The following is a 17,583-nucleotide window of genomic DNA, read 5'->3' as shown; positions in this document are numbered from 1 at the left end:
TTCTATTTCCTTGAAGAATGAGCTTGGAATATTGATAGGTATCGCATTGAATTTGTAGATAGCCTTGGGAAGTATTGCCATTTTCACTATGTTGAGCCTTCCAATCCAGGAGCATGGGAATTTTTGCCATTTTCTAAGTTCTGTTTCAATTTCCTTTTTCAAGATTTTAAAGTTTTCATTATAGAGGTCCTTCACTTCTTTGGTTAAGTTAATTCCTAGGTATTTTATTTTTGTGGGGCTATTACGAATGGGGTTCCTTTCCTAATTTCAGCACACTTTTCTCATTGTTAGCATATAGAAAAGCCATTGATTTTGAGGGTTAATTTCATTCCCTGCTATTGTGCCAAAGCTTTGAATCACGTTGAGTAATTTGTGAGTGGAGTACGCGGGATACTTTAAATACAAGATCATGTCATCTGCAAAGAGGGAGAGCTTTATTACTTCTTTCCTTATTTGGATCTCCTTTATGTTTGCATTTTGTCGAATTGTTGTAGCTAGGCGTTCTAATACTAGATTGAAGAGAAGTAGAGAGAGTGGACATCCTTGTCTTGTTGCTGAGTTAAGAGGAAATGGCTTTAGTTTTTCACCATTAAATGTAATGCTGGCTGTAAGTTTGTCATACACAGCCTTTATTGTATTGAGGAATGTTCCATGGATTCCTAATTTTTCCAGAACCTTCATCATATAGGGATGTTGGATCTAGTCAAATGCTTTTTCTGCACCTATTGAGATAACCATGTGGTTCTTATCCTTGCTCCTGTTAAAGTGATGAATTATATTAATTGATTTGTATGTATTGTACTGGATTTGCATCCCTGAAATGAATCCTGTTTGATCGTGGTGTATGATTTTTTGGATGAATTGTTGAAGTCGATTGGCCAAAATTTTGTTGAGAAGTTTTGCATCAATGTTCACCAAAGAAATGGGTCTATAGTTCTCTTTCTTTGATGAATCCTTGCCTGGTTTTGGGATGAGGGTTATGATGGCTTCATAGAAGGTAGTGAACTTTCTCTTTCAATTTCATTGAAGAGTTGGAGGAGTATTGGTGTGAGCTCTGCTTTGAAGGTCTTGTAGAATTTCGCTGTAAAGTCATATGGTCCTGGACTTTTCTTAGATGGGAGGTCTCTTATTGCTGTTTCTATTTTAATGCTTGATAAGGGCCTGTTAAGATGGTTTAACTCATCGTGGTTTAGTTTTGGCATGTCAATATTTGCTAGGAAAAGGTCTATTTCTGCCAGTTCAAAAACTTATTAGCATAAAGTTTTGAGAAGTATTCCCCTTATAATGTTCTGAGTCTTGGTTTCTGTGGTGACGTTTCCATTTTCATCTCTGTATTTATTTATGGGTGTGTTCTCTTCTTTTTCTGATAAGATTTGCTAAGGGTCTGTCAATTTTGTTAATTTTTTTGAAGAACCAACTCTTTGTTTTGTTGATTCTTTCTATGGTTTTTTTGGATTCCAATTCATTTAATTCTGATTTAATTTTAATTATTTCTTTCTGTCTACTGGATTAGAGTTTATGTCGCTTCTCTTTTTCAAGGAGGCTCAGATGTCTCATTAAATTGTTGGTTTCAGATCTCTCCAATTTGTTGATGTAGGAACTCAGAGCTATAAACTTGCCCCTGAGTACTCTCTTTGCTGTGTCCAGAGGAGATAGTAATTTCTGTGTTCATTTTTGTGGAATAGCATGAACACTTGAGTTTCTTTTCTAATCTCTTCCATTACCCACTCGTGATTCAGCAGGGTGTTTTTCAGCCTCCATGTGTTACAAGATTTTCTTTGGTTGCTTTTGGTGTTGAGTTCTAATTTTATTCCCTTGTGGTCAGAGAGAATGCAAGGTATAACTTCAATGTTTCTGAATTTAGACAATTTTGCTTTGTGGCCTAAAATGTCGTCTATTTTGGAAAATGTTCCCTGTGCTTCTGAGAAAAATGTCTATTTTGATGCTGCTGGATGAAATATTCGGTAGATGTCTGTTAAATCTAGTTGACCTATGGAGTTGTTTAGATCTGCGGTTTCTCTGTTGAGTTTTTGCCGAGTTGATCTATCTAGTGGGGAGAGTGGTGTGTTAAATTTCCCAACAATTAATGTCTTTGGGTTTATGTGGGATTTGAGGGAAAGTAGTGTTTCTTGGATAAATTTGGGTGCTCCAGTGTTTGGCAAATAGATATTTAGAATTGTAATATCCTCCTGAAGGTGAGATTCCTTAATCAGTATGTAGCGACCTTCTTTATCTCTTCTCACAAATTTTAATTTGAAGTCTGATCAGATATTAGGATTGCTACTGCCGCCTGTTTTTGGGGGCTATTTGCTTGGTAGATTTTGTTCCAACCTTTCTCATTGAAAATGTGTTTGTTTTGATGGGCAAGATGTGACTCCTGAAGGCAGCAGATAGAAGGATCTTGCTTTTTAATCCAACTAGACAGTCCATGTTGCTTAATTGGAGAGTTAAGTCCGTGAATGTTGAGAGATAGGACTGAGAGGTATTTGGGAGTTCCTGCCATTTTATCCACCTTCTTGGAGGCTGCAGCAACTGGTTCTTCCTGTGGTTCTTGGATTCTCAGATTGGGTGCAGTTTCTTGGCCTTTATTGTGGTCTTGTTGGTTTTCCATGGGTAGGACATCTTTAAGAATCTTTTGTAGGGCTGGTTTGGTGGAGATATATTGTTTCAATTTTTCTTTGCTATGGGAGATTTTTATTTGACCTTCGGTTATGAAGGAGAGTTTAGCTGGGTACAGAATTCTTGGTTGATAATTGCTTGTCTTTAGGGCATGGCATACATCATTCCAGGCTCTTCTTGCTTTGATTGTCTCCGCTGAGAAATCTGAGGTGATTCTAATTGGTTTCTCTTTATAGGTAATTGATCTTTTCTCCTTGACAGCTTTAAGGATCTTTTCCTTGGACCGAATTGATCCTCTGTGGATTATAATGTGACGGTGGGATGTCCTATTCTGGTCTGGTCTATTTGGGGTTCTAAAAGCTTCTTGTATCTGAATAGGCCTATCTTTTTGCATGTTTGGGAAGTTCTCTGCTAGGATCCTGTTAAACAAATTTCCTAGACTATTAACTTCTGTCTCTAGGTGCTCCTCTACACCCATTATCCTCAGACTAGGCCTTTTGATCGTGTCTTCCTAGTGTTATATAGATCTATCATATTTCTTGGATTTGTCTTGGATCATTGTATGTTCTTTCTCTATAATATCTAGGCTGTCTTCAATCCCCAAAATTTGATCTTCTGCATGGTCTAACCTACTATCAAGACTTTCTACTTTGTTTTTTATTTCTTTTCCTTCTAGTTGGTCGGCCTTGTTCTCTTCCAATTCGTTGTTGGAGCTTTTTTTTTAGATCTTGTATGAACTTCTTTACTTCCTTAATTTGGTGTTCAGTGCTTATTCTCAAATCACTTAGTTGATTGGTTATGGTTTCCTTCGACTACCATTCCTTCTGTTGGGTTCCATTTAGCATTCCCTTTGTGGTCTCCCTGACTTCTTTGAGCTCTCTGTTCATGGATTCCATGAATGCCTTTAGTGATTTTTCTGTATTCTCATCCCACTCTTTCAGTTCCCGTATTACTCTTTGCTTAGCTTCCTCACATTCACGCAGTTCCTGTAGTTCTCTTTGAGTGTTCTCAACCTGCTCATGCCATCCTGACCTTCTCTTTGAGTGTTCTCAAGTTGCTACGCAATTCCTGTATCAATCTTTGAGTAGCTTCCTCATGCTTATGGTATTCCTGTATTAACCTTTGTTTTGCCTCCTCTCTCTCCCTATCATGCTCATACAGGGTCTTTTGCAGGTTTTCAATCTTTTCGTTTACTGTGTTTACCTGTAATGTTTGTAGAGCTTTTTGGGGACTCTCCTCTGGACTATTCATTATCTGTTCTGTCCCCTGATTATCATGAGTGGGAGTTGAGATACCTGGACTTGCCATTTTTCTTGTTTTTCCTGGTTGCTCTGCCCATTTGTGATGAAAGTAACACCAGTTTTGTGCTAACACACTATTTTAAGGCAAGCATCAACCAAAGTCTGTAGTTGCACAGTCAAAAGTCTGAAGATACCATCTAGTTCAACAGATATATCTATTCAACATCAAATAACTATGTATTAATGGGCTACAATCATTAGTCTTTATAAAATAAAAATTCAGTGTTTGAAAAACACAGCATGAAGTTACAATGGTTGAAATCCTACTCTTGTGAACTGCATGAACATATCCATCCTTTTAGCTTTCAGTTTTTCCTATCAATATCCCAACCTCATTCTTCAATAAAATTGAAGAAGCAATCCACTTCACATGGAACAATAAAAGATCCCAAATAGCAAAAATGATCCTCAGTAGAAAGAACAGCATTGGAGAAATATCAATTCCAAATTTCAAACTTTAATACAAAGCTATAGTAATCAAAACAGCTTGGTGCTAGCACAAGAACAGACTTGAGGACCAATGGAATAGGACTGAAGACCCAGAAATGAACCCACAGACCTATAGCCACCTAATCTTTGACAAGGGAGCTAAAGAAATAGAATGGAAGAAAGGCAGACTTTTCAGTAAATGGTGCTATCAAGATTGGTTAAACACGTATAAAAACTAAAGCTGGATCCATGTATATCACCCTGCACCAGAATCAACTCCAAATGGATCAAAGACATCTAAGTCAAAGCAGACACCCTGAAAACATTACAGGAGAAACTCTAGGGATACTTAACAGAGGCCAAAATTTTCTTAATAGACACCCATAAATGCAACAAATCAAAGAGAGATTCGACAAATAGGATTGCATGAAACTGCAGAGCTTCTGCATGGCAAAGGACATAGCTATCAAGATCAATAGAAAGCGCACAGATTGAGAGAAGATCTTCACTAGCCATACAATGGACAAGGGTCTCATATCTAAAATATACTTAGAACTCAAAAAACTAAACCCCCCAACAACAAATCCTCAAAGAAACAACTGCCTGATTAAAAAGTGGGCTAAATTCTTAAAGAGAGACTTCTCTGAATAAGAACAGCCAATACACACATGAAGAAATGCTCAACTTCTCTATCCATTAAAGAAATGCAGGGGCTGGGAAGGTGGCTCAGTGGTAGAGTGCTTGCCTTGCATGCATGATGCCCTGGGTTTGATTCCTCAGCACCACATAAGCAAAAAGGAAAAAGCCGGAAGTGGTGCTGTGGCTCAAGTGATAGAGCGCTAGCCTTGAGCACCCAGGCCTAGAGTTCAGGCCCCACGACTGGACCCCCCCCCAAAAAAAAAGAAAAAAAAAAGAAATGCAAATAAATACAACATTGAGATTCCACCTCGCCCCAGTTAGATTAGCTATAATCAAGAAATCTTATAACAACAGATGCTGAAAGGGATGTGTCCAAATGGAAACCCTACTGCATTGTTGGTGGGAATGTAAACTTGTTCAACCACTTTGGAAAGCAGTATGGAGGTTCCTCAAAAGACTCCACATAAAGTTTTTATTTTTTCTTAAAAAAATCTCTTCATGGTTTCTGCTGTTATAAGGCAAAACAATAATCAAATCTCAAATTAAATATAATTCCTATTATATTTAATGCTTTCTAAATTCACTATGTTAGTGCTTTGATTCTATCACTGATAACTAGGTAGGGCTTTTAAATTTACCTGATTAATCCTGTTAGAAGAAGAGAACATTATTTTGAAATGTATACATATTCTTAGATACTAAGGGATATGATTATCTTATTCAGAGTAATCATAAAAGAAAAAACAATTACCTTCAGAAGTACTAGTGAAATATAGCTGTTAGTATCCAAAATACATGCAGCAAGAAAGATTTTCTACTCAAATTATTTCAATGAATAACTTTATTTCCTTTATACTATTATCAATTTTGTCCTATGATCAGTAATATTCTTTATTTCTTCCCTTTTATCATAATTGTATAAATAAAGCACTGTATTTTTAATTATATTGTATATGACTATAGCAGAAACATTCTGAATGCCATGTTACTTTGATGTTTTGTAGGCACTGAGTTTGAACTCAGAGCTTAACACTCAGCTGGTTTGCTTTTTCAATGGGGATTTTACTACTTGAGCTATGACTCCTATCCTACTTTTTTCAGGTTATTTTAAAGGATACATTTTGGGATTTTTCTGTCATGTCTAGCCTTGAGCTGGGACTGTCAGGAGCTCAGGCTCTTGGGGTAGACAACTTTATAGGAGCCACCAACATCTAACTCATTGATTTTCCTACAGACATTGAGCAACCTCATGAATATTTTGCTCTTCTACTTTTTTAAAACCAGTGTATTTTTCATAGGTTTCTTGGATATGAACTAAATCTCTCACATATTGTTCTTACTAAATTCTAAACATATATGATGCTGATTCTGAAAAATACAGGGATGTCTTAATTAGATAATATATGCTAAATCTTATGATACAACACATATTTCCCTAGTTTTTGATGCACTTCAGTTTATTTTTACCTGGTGTATAACAAAAGTATACTAAGATTTGTATAAGTAACTCTGAAAAACAGCCATGTCAGTGAGGTTCTTAAATCATAAAGAGAAAAATCACTTCAATTGCAATTGCTACAAGCTCCTCCTTTAACACCTTTAGATTTACCCTTAATTGCCTAGGTATGCACATGTTCACATTACCTATTGGACATAATCATTTCAACACAAATCTCATGTGCCTGCAATACCTGAATGTAAACAGAGATAAAACAATATTGGCAAACACCTTTGAGATTCTATTTGAAAATGTGAATAATTAAACTTATTCAAATTTCAGGACATTACTTCTCACAAGGCAAGAAGAACTCAATCATTTCTACTTTTAAATTTCCTATCCTTTGGTTGTTTCATAGTAAGCAGGTAAAATGGAGAAGTTTCAAAAGCGGTTCATAAAAGGAAAAGGCAAGCCATAGGGTAATAGTGGAACAAGTAAGTATTAGGGTCAAGACATAAAAGGAGAGCTGGGTGTCATTGGCTGATGCCTGTGATTCTAGCTACTTGAGAGTCTGCCCTCTGAGGATTGTGGTTTGTGGTCAGGCCAGGTACCAAAGTCCAGAAGACTCTAATTAACATCCAGAAAGCCAGAATGGAACTGTAGCTCAAGTAGTAAAGGTAGCTCAAGGCCAGTGCCAAAGCCCTGAGTCCAAGCCCTAAAACACAGACCAAAAAAAGGAGGAAGAGAAATGTTTACATAATAGTTACATAATGATTACATAGTTACATAATAATTCATCAGTGATGAATTACTTAAAAAGTACAAAGTTTGGAGGGGAAAGCTGCTTCATCAAATTATCTTTCTGTCTCTAAATTGTGATACAATACTGAACATTGACAAATTGGTGCATTAATAATTATTTCTTGAATAAGTTAGCGTTTCTTCAGCCTTTGGAATTTCAGTGTTTCTACTTTCTAATTCAGAAATTCTTAGTTTTGACAAGGTTTATTAAATGCTTAAATCCAGTGCCATTAAGAAGCTCTTGCCTTTTACATTAAGGTAACCATAAATATAGCAGAAAAAAGCCTTTCCTATCTCTCCAAATTTTATACAATTATTTTTATCATCTACAGAATAGTACAGTATCTAACTTTTCTAGTTCATTCGATATATTTATGTTAATTTCTTTTACCTTTAGCTACAAAAAGAATGCTATGTGGTTATCAACCATTCACCAAGATCAACCTATGAACCCACTGGATCGAGCTGTGTTCTGGATCGAATTTGTCATGCGCCACAAAGGAGCCAAGCATCTGAGGCCACTTTCCCACAACCTCACCTGGTACCAGTACCACTCTCTGGATGTCATTGGATTCCTACTGGCCTGTGTAGCCACTGTTACCTTCCTTGTCTTAAAATGTTGCTTGTTTGTTTACCAAAAGGTTTTGAAGAAGGGAAAGAAGGAAAAGAGCGAGTAGAGCTTTCAACACCTCAGGGAATGGACTAAGACCATACTAAGCAATACCATCCTAATGATTTTGAGCACATTCAAAGTAGGAGAGATTCTCCTCCACATTTTACTTAAACCTATGGCTTTGGTATATTCAAATGGCTTTTATTCCTGATTAAACATGAAGTAATGTACAATTCTAATTTCAGAATTCCCCCAAAAGTTACATTTGAGTCAATGAAGCAGTTATTGTAACTGAATCTACCGAGACCCATGGAAATTTGAGCATGTTAAATGGAGGGATGCATAAAATCCAAAGTTTTGTTGTGCATTTCCAGAAGGGGAATATTTTGGTAAACTATGATCAAATGAAGTTTTTGCTTGTCTGCCCAAAGAAAAGCAGACGGGAGGTTAAAGGAAGTAACACACTTTATTCAGACTACTGAAATATGGGACAGAGTTGACAATAACTGAAGTGACCTTCTCATGAGTCAAAGCCAAACATAAACAGTGAATAAGAGAAAATGAAGAAGGGACAATTAAAGGAGACAACAGATTTATCTGAAGATAGCCAATTCCAAAAGAAGTAGAAAAACACTGAAAATGGTCTGCCCTGGGTGCAAGAGTTAGAGGGTGTGCATTGTACATTGCTGGTGAGACATGATTATTGCTTTTGATCTATGGAAAGATTTTACAGCACTGTGTTATGAACATCGGAAAATTAGATTCCAGACCATAGTGGTTGGTGCCTATAATCCTAGGTACACAGACTGAGATGCAGTTCAAAGGTAGTGCAGGCAGGAAAGTCCAGGAGACTCCTATGTCTTTTAACCACCAGATAACTGAAGTGGAACTGTGGCTCAAAGTGGTTAAACATTATCACGAGCAAAAAAGCTCAGGGACAGCACCCAAACACTGAGTTCAAGCCCCATCACTGAGATAACTAAAGAAATAGGAATCAAATGGACATTGTGTTAGATATCTGTAATCCCAGGTCCTTGGGAAATGGAGACAGTATTGTTATGGTTTGAGGATTGTAAGGGCAATGATGTATAGGCTCAAGTGTTAGAGCACTTGCTTAGCAAATATGAGATTCTTATTTTAATTCCTAGTGCTTCAAAAAGAAGTTGCTATCAAAAAATACTAATCAGACAAGAAACAGGTAATGATAGCTACCTTTCATAGAAATTTAAATGTATAATCAGTCTAAATTTTAAATATGAAATAAAAATGAATGTATAAAATATAAAACTAATGCATCAGTGCTCTTTATTACATTAAGTTTTTAATAGAAGAGAACTTTGCAGGGTACATTATTCAGAGCTAATCATTAAGCTCTCTCCATATACTACTCAAAGCAAATTCTAGTCTATTTTTATTTCTTCCTCAAATTATTATATACAATATAATTTTATATTAAGACCATATATACAAAGACATATTACTTTACTATAGAAAAAACTACACTATGTCACTTTCAGGAAAATGGATACAACTGGAAATTATCAGGTTGACTGGAATAACAGAAAATCAAAATACTTTAAATACTGTATGATCTTGCTTTGTGGAGTGGACACCTAAACTGATTATGATAATGATAGTAATTAGAAGTAATTTACATGAATGTAAATGCAGGACCTTTTAGGAGGGATCAACAAAAGGAAGAAGAGAGAAAGGGTGGGCTGCTGTGGAGCACAGAGGATGAAAGGACATTAAGCACACAAATCTATATCATGATAAAAATGAACCAAATGCAATTTGAGAAAGCAGGAGAGAGAATTGAGAGGAATGAGAACACAATGGAAAAGATCCATAAATTGTGATTTGCCACACTAATTAATGATACATTTTCCGATTTTATGCAGTTGGTAAAAGATGGGGCCCCAACAAAGTAAGCACTGCAGTGCTGGTTTGATGGAGGTATCCATAGAAGACAGCAGAATCTTTACCACTGAAAATGAATAGTTAAGAAAACAAAGGAAGGTATATGTCCCTTTTTTGTAGTGACCATCCGCAGAATCACTCCTTAGTGAAGTTAGTTTAAAAAACAATTTCCAAATCAAACTGGCATCAAGTGGGGTAGCTGGCTGCCTTCCCAGGGTCTGGGTGTGGAATCTCTTAGCTAATGGAGAACTGAAAGGTTTAGAAAAGAAAAGAAAAGCCATGGCAGGGACAGAGTTATCATATGAACCCTGTGATTTTAGACACCATAACCAACAAATGCAGAAAGGTCTCTGACTTGATCATCTATGCATAAAATACTGCATACAACAAAAGGAAACCTTTAACCATTGTAACCATCATTAAAGTAAGCAAAATCATATAAACTAACATATAGATGCCATTGTAGAGATGAGTGCTTTTCACCCATCTTCAAACAGCCTACAAGTGAGATAGGACATTTTTTGAATTGCAGATGTGATGTTCTTTAGCCCTTGACTTCCCCTAAATGGAAAGTTTTCTCACTCCTGAGTATTCCCCTATATGGATTGGTTCTGTTGGGTTGGATTCTTTTTATCACAAACATAGGTATTTTGGCTTCACAAGCTTTGTGCTAACAGTATTCTTGGCTACAGGTCTCTGAGACAGGAGTCCACCTGCAGTCACCAACTTTCTAATATACTCCCAAGTCAACCTCTCAAGAGGTGGCTTCTCTATTTCTCACAATTGAATTCACATATAACAGGAGGGGGACCTGCCTAACAGTAACATTATCTCATGGTAACATGTTGTTTTACCATATACTGTTGTTGTGATATGGGTGTCCCACCAAAGGAACCTCACAAAAGCCCTAATGAGTAGATTACATGATGAGGACCACTGAGGACTTGGAATGAAGGGTAAATAGAATTAACTCAGGCTTTCCCAACAGGGCTTCCTCAAGGCTTTGAGCTTGCAGGTCCTAAGAACCATGATTCTATTCTTTCAACATATCCTGTAATGTCCAGTCGGGTATGTATACAGTCCATTAGGTAATCCTGCATGTAACCTTCAGCTTAGGCATACAAGTGCATCCTGATGTAGTAGATGGCCAGATGCCATTTTGTCAAAGGAGAAATAAACAGAAACTCCTGGAAGAGAGAGTGTGACAAGGTGAGGGGCAGAATGCAGTGGTGCTAGTGGACAGAGATGAACCTATGAACACATGAGGTGAATACTGTTGTGAAGAGATTCTGGGTCTGTGCTGAGATGGGCCTTGAATAGTGTCCTGTTATGTTGTATGCTGCTACTGATGATGATGATGATGATGATGATGATGATAATGACAAGTCTAAAAACAGACAGCTTTGAATAAAGCATGATCATACATCTCCATCAGGCCTTGAATTTTTCTTTGGCTTGCTCAAGTTGGGAATCACTTGCAACATATTTTGTTATTGCTAAATCAGGTAGATGTCTGAGTCATGAAGAAAGAAGGTCATTTGCAAAGGAATAATGAAGAAAGAAGGTCAGTTGCAAAGAAATAATGGCACTTAAGGTTAGATAAAATGATAATAATTAATAATTTCAAAATCAAAGAAAGAGATTAGGAAGTGATCATTATGATTACAGGCACATTGCAAGAGTTAAGGAAGAATAAAATCAATATTTAGACAAATATTGAATAACTTCAGAAATATTTATGTAATATATAAATTAGGTGATTATGGCTAAAGCAGTGAATGGAAACAATGGAAGCTTTTAAAAAATCAAAATTGGGAAATGATGAGGTGACCAATGTCAAGTGCTCATAATCCACTTTATTGGTAATTTGTAGCACATTAGGTCATTTCTATTAGTTACTGTTAGATACAAATTTTCCTAAGAACACAGAAAATTCACTAAGATTCTCCATTGATCTATTCCAGTTTCTTAAAATTCTCTTCTATTTACTTCTGTGCGTGTTTGTGTGTGTGTGCTTAGACGTATTTTTCTGAGTATGTTGTTCTACGTTGCTTCCTCTTTAGAATGTCTTTATGTTTGGAGCAGAAGTAGTAGGAAACAGTTAACACTGATCACCTTAGTCCATTGCATTTCATGGAACTCAACAATGCAGGGACTGGGAACAGGCAGTATATCCCCACCCTTCTTTACATCGCTCCCTTGATTTCCTTTCGCTGTAATCTGATTTATGTCATATGAACATGCTAAGCTTGCTGAGATTTCATCTGTGACCTTCCCACAGGGAAATGATAGGAAATGTGCACTTGAAGAGAATTTGTGTTCTCTCATATGGTCCTTTACAGCTTTAGGAGACAACTTTGTTTGACTGGAAGATACATCCAGCCTTGCCAACAACTTGCCTCTTTCAGTTAAATCACCACCCAGTAGGAAGAACATTGAATTAGAAATACTGCCACTGATATCTACTTATATTATTGAGAATGTGGGGAAGTCTAGACTTTCATTAACTTTTTTTTTTACTCCTCATAACTGCAGTCTGTCTAACCAAACTTAGTAAAATGAGAGATAGTAAATAGATTTGAACATTTTAGTTATTTGACTTTCATATATGAGTAAATAATGTCACAGCATTCTACTAAATGCTGAAGATTAATCCTCCTCAAAATAATCCATATTGAAAAAAAATAGTTGTCTTCACAGGTAAAGACCATCATCTGAGCCTTAAAATTATTTGGGGGTAAAAAGAAGACAATCATCTGAGACTAGAAATGATATTTCCACCATAGGGCATGAATTTATTCAAGGCATAAATTAAAGCATTGATGCTAGGAGAACTGTAAGGATGGTTTACCACAGAGCTTTCAACAAAAAACTATGTGGATATTAGACACAGCTTGAGATGAAAACAGAGGAAGTACAGTGCAATAGAAGATAATAAAATCAAATCTTTCATATAAAGGAGAAATACTTTTATTCAAACCTACTTTGCAAAATAGTTTACAAAGGATATGAGTTACCTATCAGACCTTGTATCCAAATGTAAAACACCAACCAAAACCACAGATCATCTGATATGAAAATTGATGAAGGACATGAGAACATAATGAAGAGAAGCAAAATGGCCAATAATATAAAAAGTAGATGCTCATAGTCACTCATATTTGCTTTTTTTTCTCTCTCTCTCTCATTTTTTTTGTTTGATCATGGGGCTTGAACAATGGGCCTGGGCGCTGTCCATCACCTGTTCCGCTCAAAGATACTGCTCTACAACTTGAGCTACAATATCACTTCCAGTTTTCTGGTGGTTTATTGGAGATAAGAGTCTCACCAACTTTCCTGCTCGGGCTGGCTTTGAACAGCGATCCTCAGATCTCAGCCTCCTGTGTAGCTAGGATTACAGGCGTGAGCCACTGGCACTTGGATTCATAGCTGTTCCTTAAAAGGCCTTTGAAAACATTTCAATGACCCAAATTCAGCCTTCCTTTGATTTCACTTCAATACCTAGAACAGAAAGAAAATTTCAATTTTTCAATAAAAGCTATACATTCAATAGAATTATAGTTTCCTAGTTATATATAGTATAGTTATATAGTTATGTCATATTGCTATATTCCTAATTATATATCATATAGTTTCCTAATTATAGATCATAACTATACATGAACTTTTATGAAAACAATTAAACACAGAATAAAAGTATAAAAATTTTTAAATCCAGATATCATTCAGTGGTTTGTATGGGTGAATCTAATACCTTCTTTATACATTTAAATTGTGAACTGAGTTCATTTTCTTTTCATAAGGATATCACAAAGGGAATACAAATATCCACATTATTCATCACTATGTCAACAGAGAGGTAGTACTCTACTCCATTGAGACTTATCAACTGCAGCATCAATAGAGGAGGTATTTCTGCCCAGGAGGCAAGGAAACCAAACACTCATCACAAGTTACTTTCAATGGAGATAAAGGTCTCTAGACTCACTCCACAGTTCTATGAGTCATAGTGCTTTAGGAGTCATAGGGATAATGCAGTAATCTCCCTATATACTCATATCGTCAGGTTAAATCCAACTTTGGAAATACATTTAAGACATTAGTATATAATCTGCTTATTTTCTCCTATATGTAGAGGCTAGATCTAAAATACATATGGAGGATCCTCAAAAGACTCCACATAGAGCTCCCGTATGACCCAGCAATCCCACTTTTGGGCATTTACCCAAATGATCACAAACAAGACCACACTAAAGCTACCAGCACAACTCTGTTTATTGCAGCATTATTTACCATAGCTAAGATATGGAACTAACCCAGATGCCCCTCAGTAGATGAATGGATCAAGAAAATGTAGTATATGGGGCTGGGAAGGTGGCTCAGTGGTAGAGTGCTTGCCTTGCATGCATGAGACCCTGGGTTCGATTCCTAGCACCACATAAGCAGAAAAAGCTGGAAGTGGTGCCTTGGCTCAAGTGGTAGGGTGCTAGCCTTGAGCTGAAGAGCTGAGGGACAGTGTTCAGGCCCAGAGTTCAGGCCCCATGACTGACAAAAAAAAGAAAGAAAAGAAAATGTGGTATATATACATAATTGAATTCTATGCTTCCATCAGAAAGAATGACATTGTCTCATTTGTTAGAAAATGGAAGGACCTGGAAAAACTTATGTTAAGTGAAGTAAGCCAGGCCCAAAGAAAAATAGGTTCCATGGTTTCCCTTATTTGCAATAACTAGTATATGTCTGAGTCAAGCAGAAAAGATCAGATAAGTTGATGTTAGAGAAATGAACCCCAAGATAAGTATTCAAATGTTTTTTCTTTCATGCAATTGCTTCTAACATATTTATAAGATGATTTCTTTGTTGCTTTGTATGTCCCTCCCCCATGGTATAACCCCTGCCCTTTCACTGTATTTGATGTTGGTATAATTTGTGGAGGGGAAGGGAAAAAACAAATCGTTTAACTAGGGATACAGGTGGACCCATTGCAACAATGAGATGTACAAGCTGTTATGTCGAAAAACGAACTTTACAACTTTAGTCCCAGGGGCAGGGTGGGGGGAGGATGGAAGGATGAGAGGGGATGGGAAGGGATGGGAAGCAGAAACAACGGAGGAGGCAACAGTGCTTGATGCCCATGTAATGGTAACCCCTCTGTACAGTATTTTCACAATAAAAATAAATAAATAAATAAAACAGAGCTATGCATGATAACATATCCAGGGTTCAATGCATTTACACACAAAGTAATCCTGGCCAAAGGGGTATATAGGTAGTGGAGGAATTTAAAGGCATAACTCCTCGAAACAACTAAACTATGTTTATCAAAACAACCATAGAAAGTGAAGGCATGTTTGCGGGGATGAGTAAAGGGGAGCACAGCAATGGAGGGAGGATGAGAAAATCAGTTATCATATACAATGTACATTAAGCAAAAAAATGAGCTATATAATTTGATGGTACTGATGTGAAAGAGGAAATGGGGGGGGAATGACCAAAGGGACAAATTCAAGAAGTGTTGTGCTCATAATCTGACTTTTTGATATATAGTCTGATATACATAGTTTATAGATACAGTCTAATATTATACATAGTCTGAGTTTCATTATTTGGAAATGTTTCCTCTCTTTTCAGTTTTTGTAATCTTTTAGATATAAACTTTGTGACAATAATTCCTTTATAAATTTCACATTTTATATTCAAAGGTTTTGTCATAATTTCACAGAGGAAAAAATGAATATCACAGGTAATGAAAAATGCCTCCAAGACTGCTTGCTGCATGCTTTTAAGCAGATATTAATAAACATTTTTCCCCTTCCCTAAATCTTTCTTTAGTTTGAAGAATACTGTTCTTTTCATTGTATATATCCACATAAGACCTGTGTAGGAGGCCCACTCATTAACTGATGGCAATATAAGTAGGTACCATCACTGTAATGTAAAAGGTCTAGAAGGAGTTACATTTGAAAAAAATAATGTGGTCTTAAGGGGATATTGACTTCATTTATCTTGGGATTTACAGCTATTAAGTGAGGGACTCGCTATGGTAAACACGCCCAATACTATATACTACATCACCACAGCCCTGACTCCCTGAAAAAATAGAATCATGAAACAAAAGACATCACACTGTATCACCAGAACCATGACACATGACTGTGGAGTAAAACTTCCAAAACTGTGAACCAAATGAACCTTCCCTCCTCAAAAATTGATTGTCTCAGTTATTTTCTTATAGGAACAGAAAGCTGAAGAACACATTATGGGAGGAAAAACCAAGCAATATGAGACAATTACTATCCTACTGTACTACTACTGTCCAGTACTGTACTATAAGCAATTAACATTTTAAAATGATGTTCATTGAGCAACACAAGTGAGAATAGCTCTCAAATAATTCTAAGCACACACTTTTTCCAAGGGCTGTATAAAGAATGACATGATTTAATCAAGAGTTTGAACAGATCTAAGCAGGAAATAGGTCTTTTAATACAAACAGTTTTCTTTCTCCAGTGATACTGAGGTAAAAATCAATTTCTAATATGATGGCTCATCACTACAGGAAGTGTCTACAGTACTATCACTGACCAAAGTTAACCCTTCCTCACTACAAGAAGTGTTTGAATGCTCTGTAGTGAAAAATTTGGTCACTGTCTTCAAGATAGAAAGATCAATTGGATCATACTTTTCCTCTGTGAAATAGCAGTATGTTAATGTGAACAGACCTTTTTCAGAGAAATGAAAATAACAAATATAGAGCTCTCACAAAATTTAGTAATATTTATAACATTTCACTGACTGTGCTATATGATACTCTTTTGCCAAACCATACTTATAATTCACTAATGCTTAAAATCTATACTCATTATAATATGATTTATTATTTAACTTTTCTACCAGCAATAAATACAAACTTAAAATCTGAAGTTATTGTATTATTAGTCATTATCTTCCATAAATTTAAGGTCAGGGATTGGAACTGTGGCTCAGTTGGTAGAGCTCTAGCCAATGAATGAGAGTGCCAGGTACAAGTTCAAGTCCCAGTCTCAGAACTAAAACAAAAATAAAAATAAAACCACTGCAACAGTTAATTTTACTGTGACCAAGAATATATTCAGGAATGTGTGTGTAGCTTAGTGGCAGAACAATGCCCTTGCATGTTTTGAGGCTCTGGGTTTTATACAAAATCTTTCACTTGGAATTCTAGACATGCATTTTTTATCCTTTACTCAAATTCATCCTCTGTACTAATGCTAGAGCCACTTCAGAAACAATAGAAGATAATGTAAATTAAAGCCATTAATGCTATTAAAGTATTTTTCTCATTTTCTAAAATATTTTTAAATGATGGAAATTTCTACCAGAAATTTAACAGAAAGGGAGGACAAAGATGAGAAAGAATAATAAACAGTGTGAATTTGATGGAAGTCTAATATGTGAATGACTGAAAATACCACAGAAAAATACCTTTGGATGATGAATATGCTATAATTTTAAAATATGTGTATACAGAATAGGCAAATGGGCCCTATTAATACACTGAAAACTACTGAGGATTCTTTTTTATAACACAATTACAAGAAGGTTGGTGAAGCCAAAAACAATCACACAAAGAGAATAAGATTATATGCATGATTGTTACTAAGAGCCAGAAAGTGAGAATGCTTATTGAGTATGAATCTGGATTTTTGAGTATCATTCTTATGATCACATTTCCAACATAAAACAGAAATATACGATTATCTTCTCCTATGCAGATGTGTTCTAGAGGTCATACTTAAAGCTCTCCTAACTTCTGACCAAAAGTTAATAGCACACAGCATATA

At 36.1% G+C, this 17,583-nt stretch overlaps 1 protein-coding gene and 1 pseudogene across 1 annotated transcript in view; one reads left to right on the top strand and one right to left on the bottom strand.

Annotated features, from left to right (window-relative positions):
* The window catches only part of LOC105988504 (UDP-glucuronosyltransferase 2B15-like), an 18,176-nt gene extending 9,714 nt beyond the window's left edge, over window positions 1–8,462 (top strand). The window contains exon 6 of the mRNA XM_013020127.1: window positions 7,625–8,462. Within this exon, the coding sequence (XP_012875581.1) occupies window positions 7,625–7,904 (280 nt within the window). The 3' untranslated portion in view covers window positions 7,905–8,462. The remainder of the gene's footprint in view (window positions 1–7,624) is intronic.
* The window catches only part of LOC105988431, a 496,910-nt pseudogene that overhangs the window by 271,866 nt on the left and 207,461 nt on the right, over window positions 1–17,583 (bottom strand).

The sequence above is a fragment of the Dipodomys ordii genome, unplaced genomic scaffold, assembly GCF_000151885.1.
Source record: "Dipodomys ordii isolate 6190 unplaced genomic scaffold, Dord_2.0 Scaffold49, whole genome shotgun sequence".
Lineage (NCBI taxonomy): Eukaryota > Metazoa > Chordata > Mammalia > Rodentia > Heteromyidae > Dipodomys > Dipodomys ordii.
This window is presented reverse-complemented; position numbering and strand designations above follow the sequence as displayed.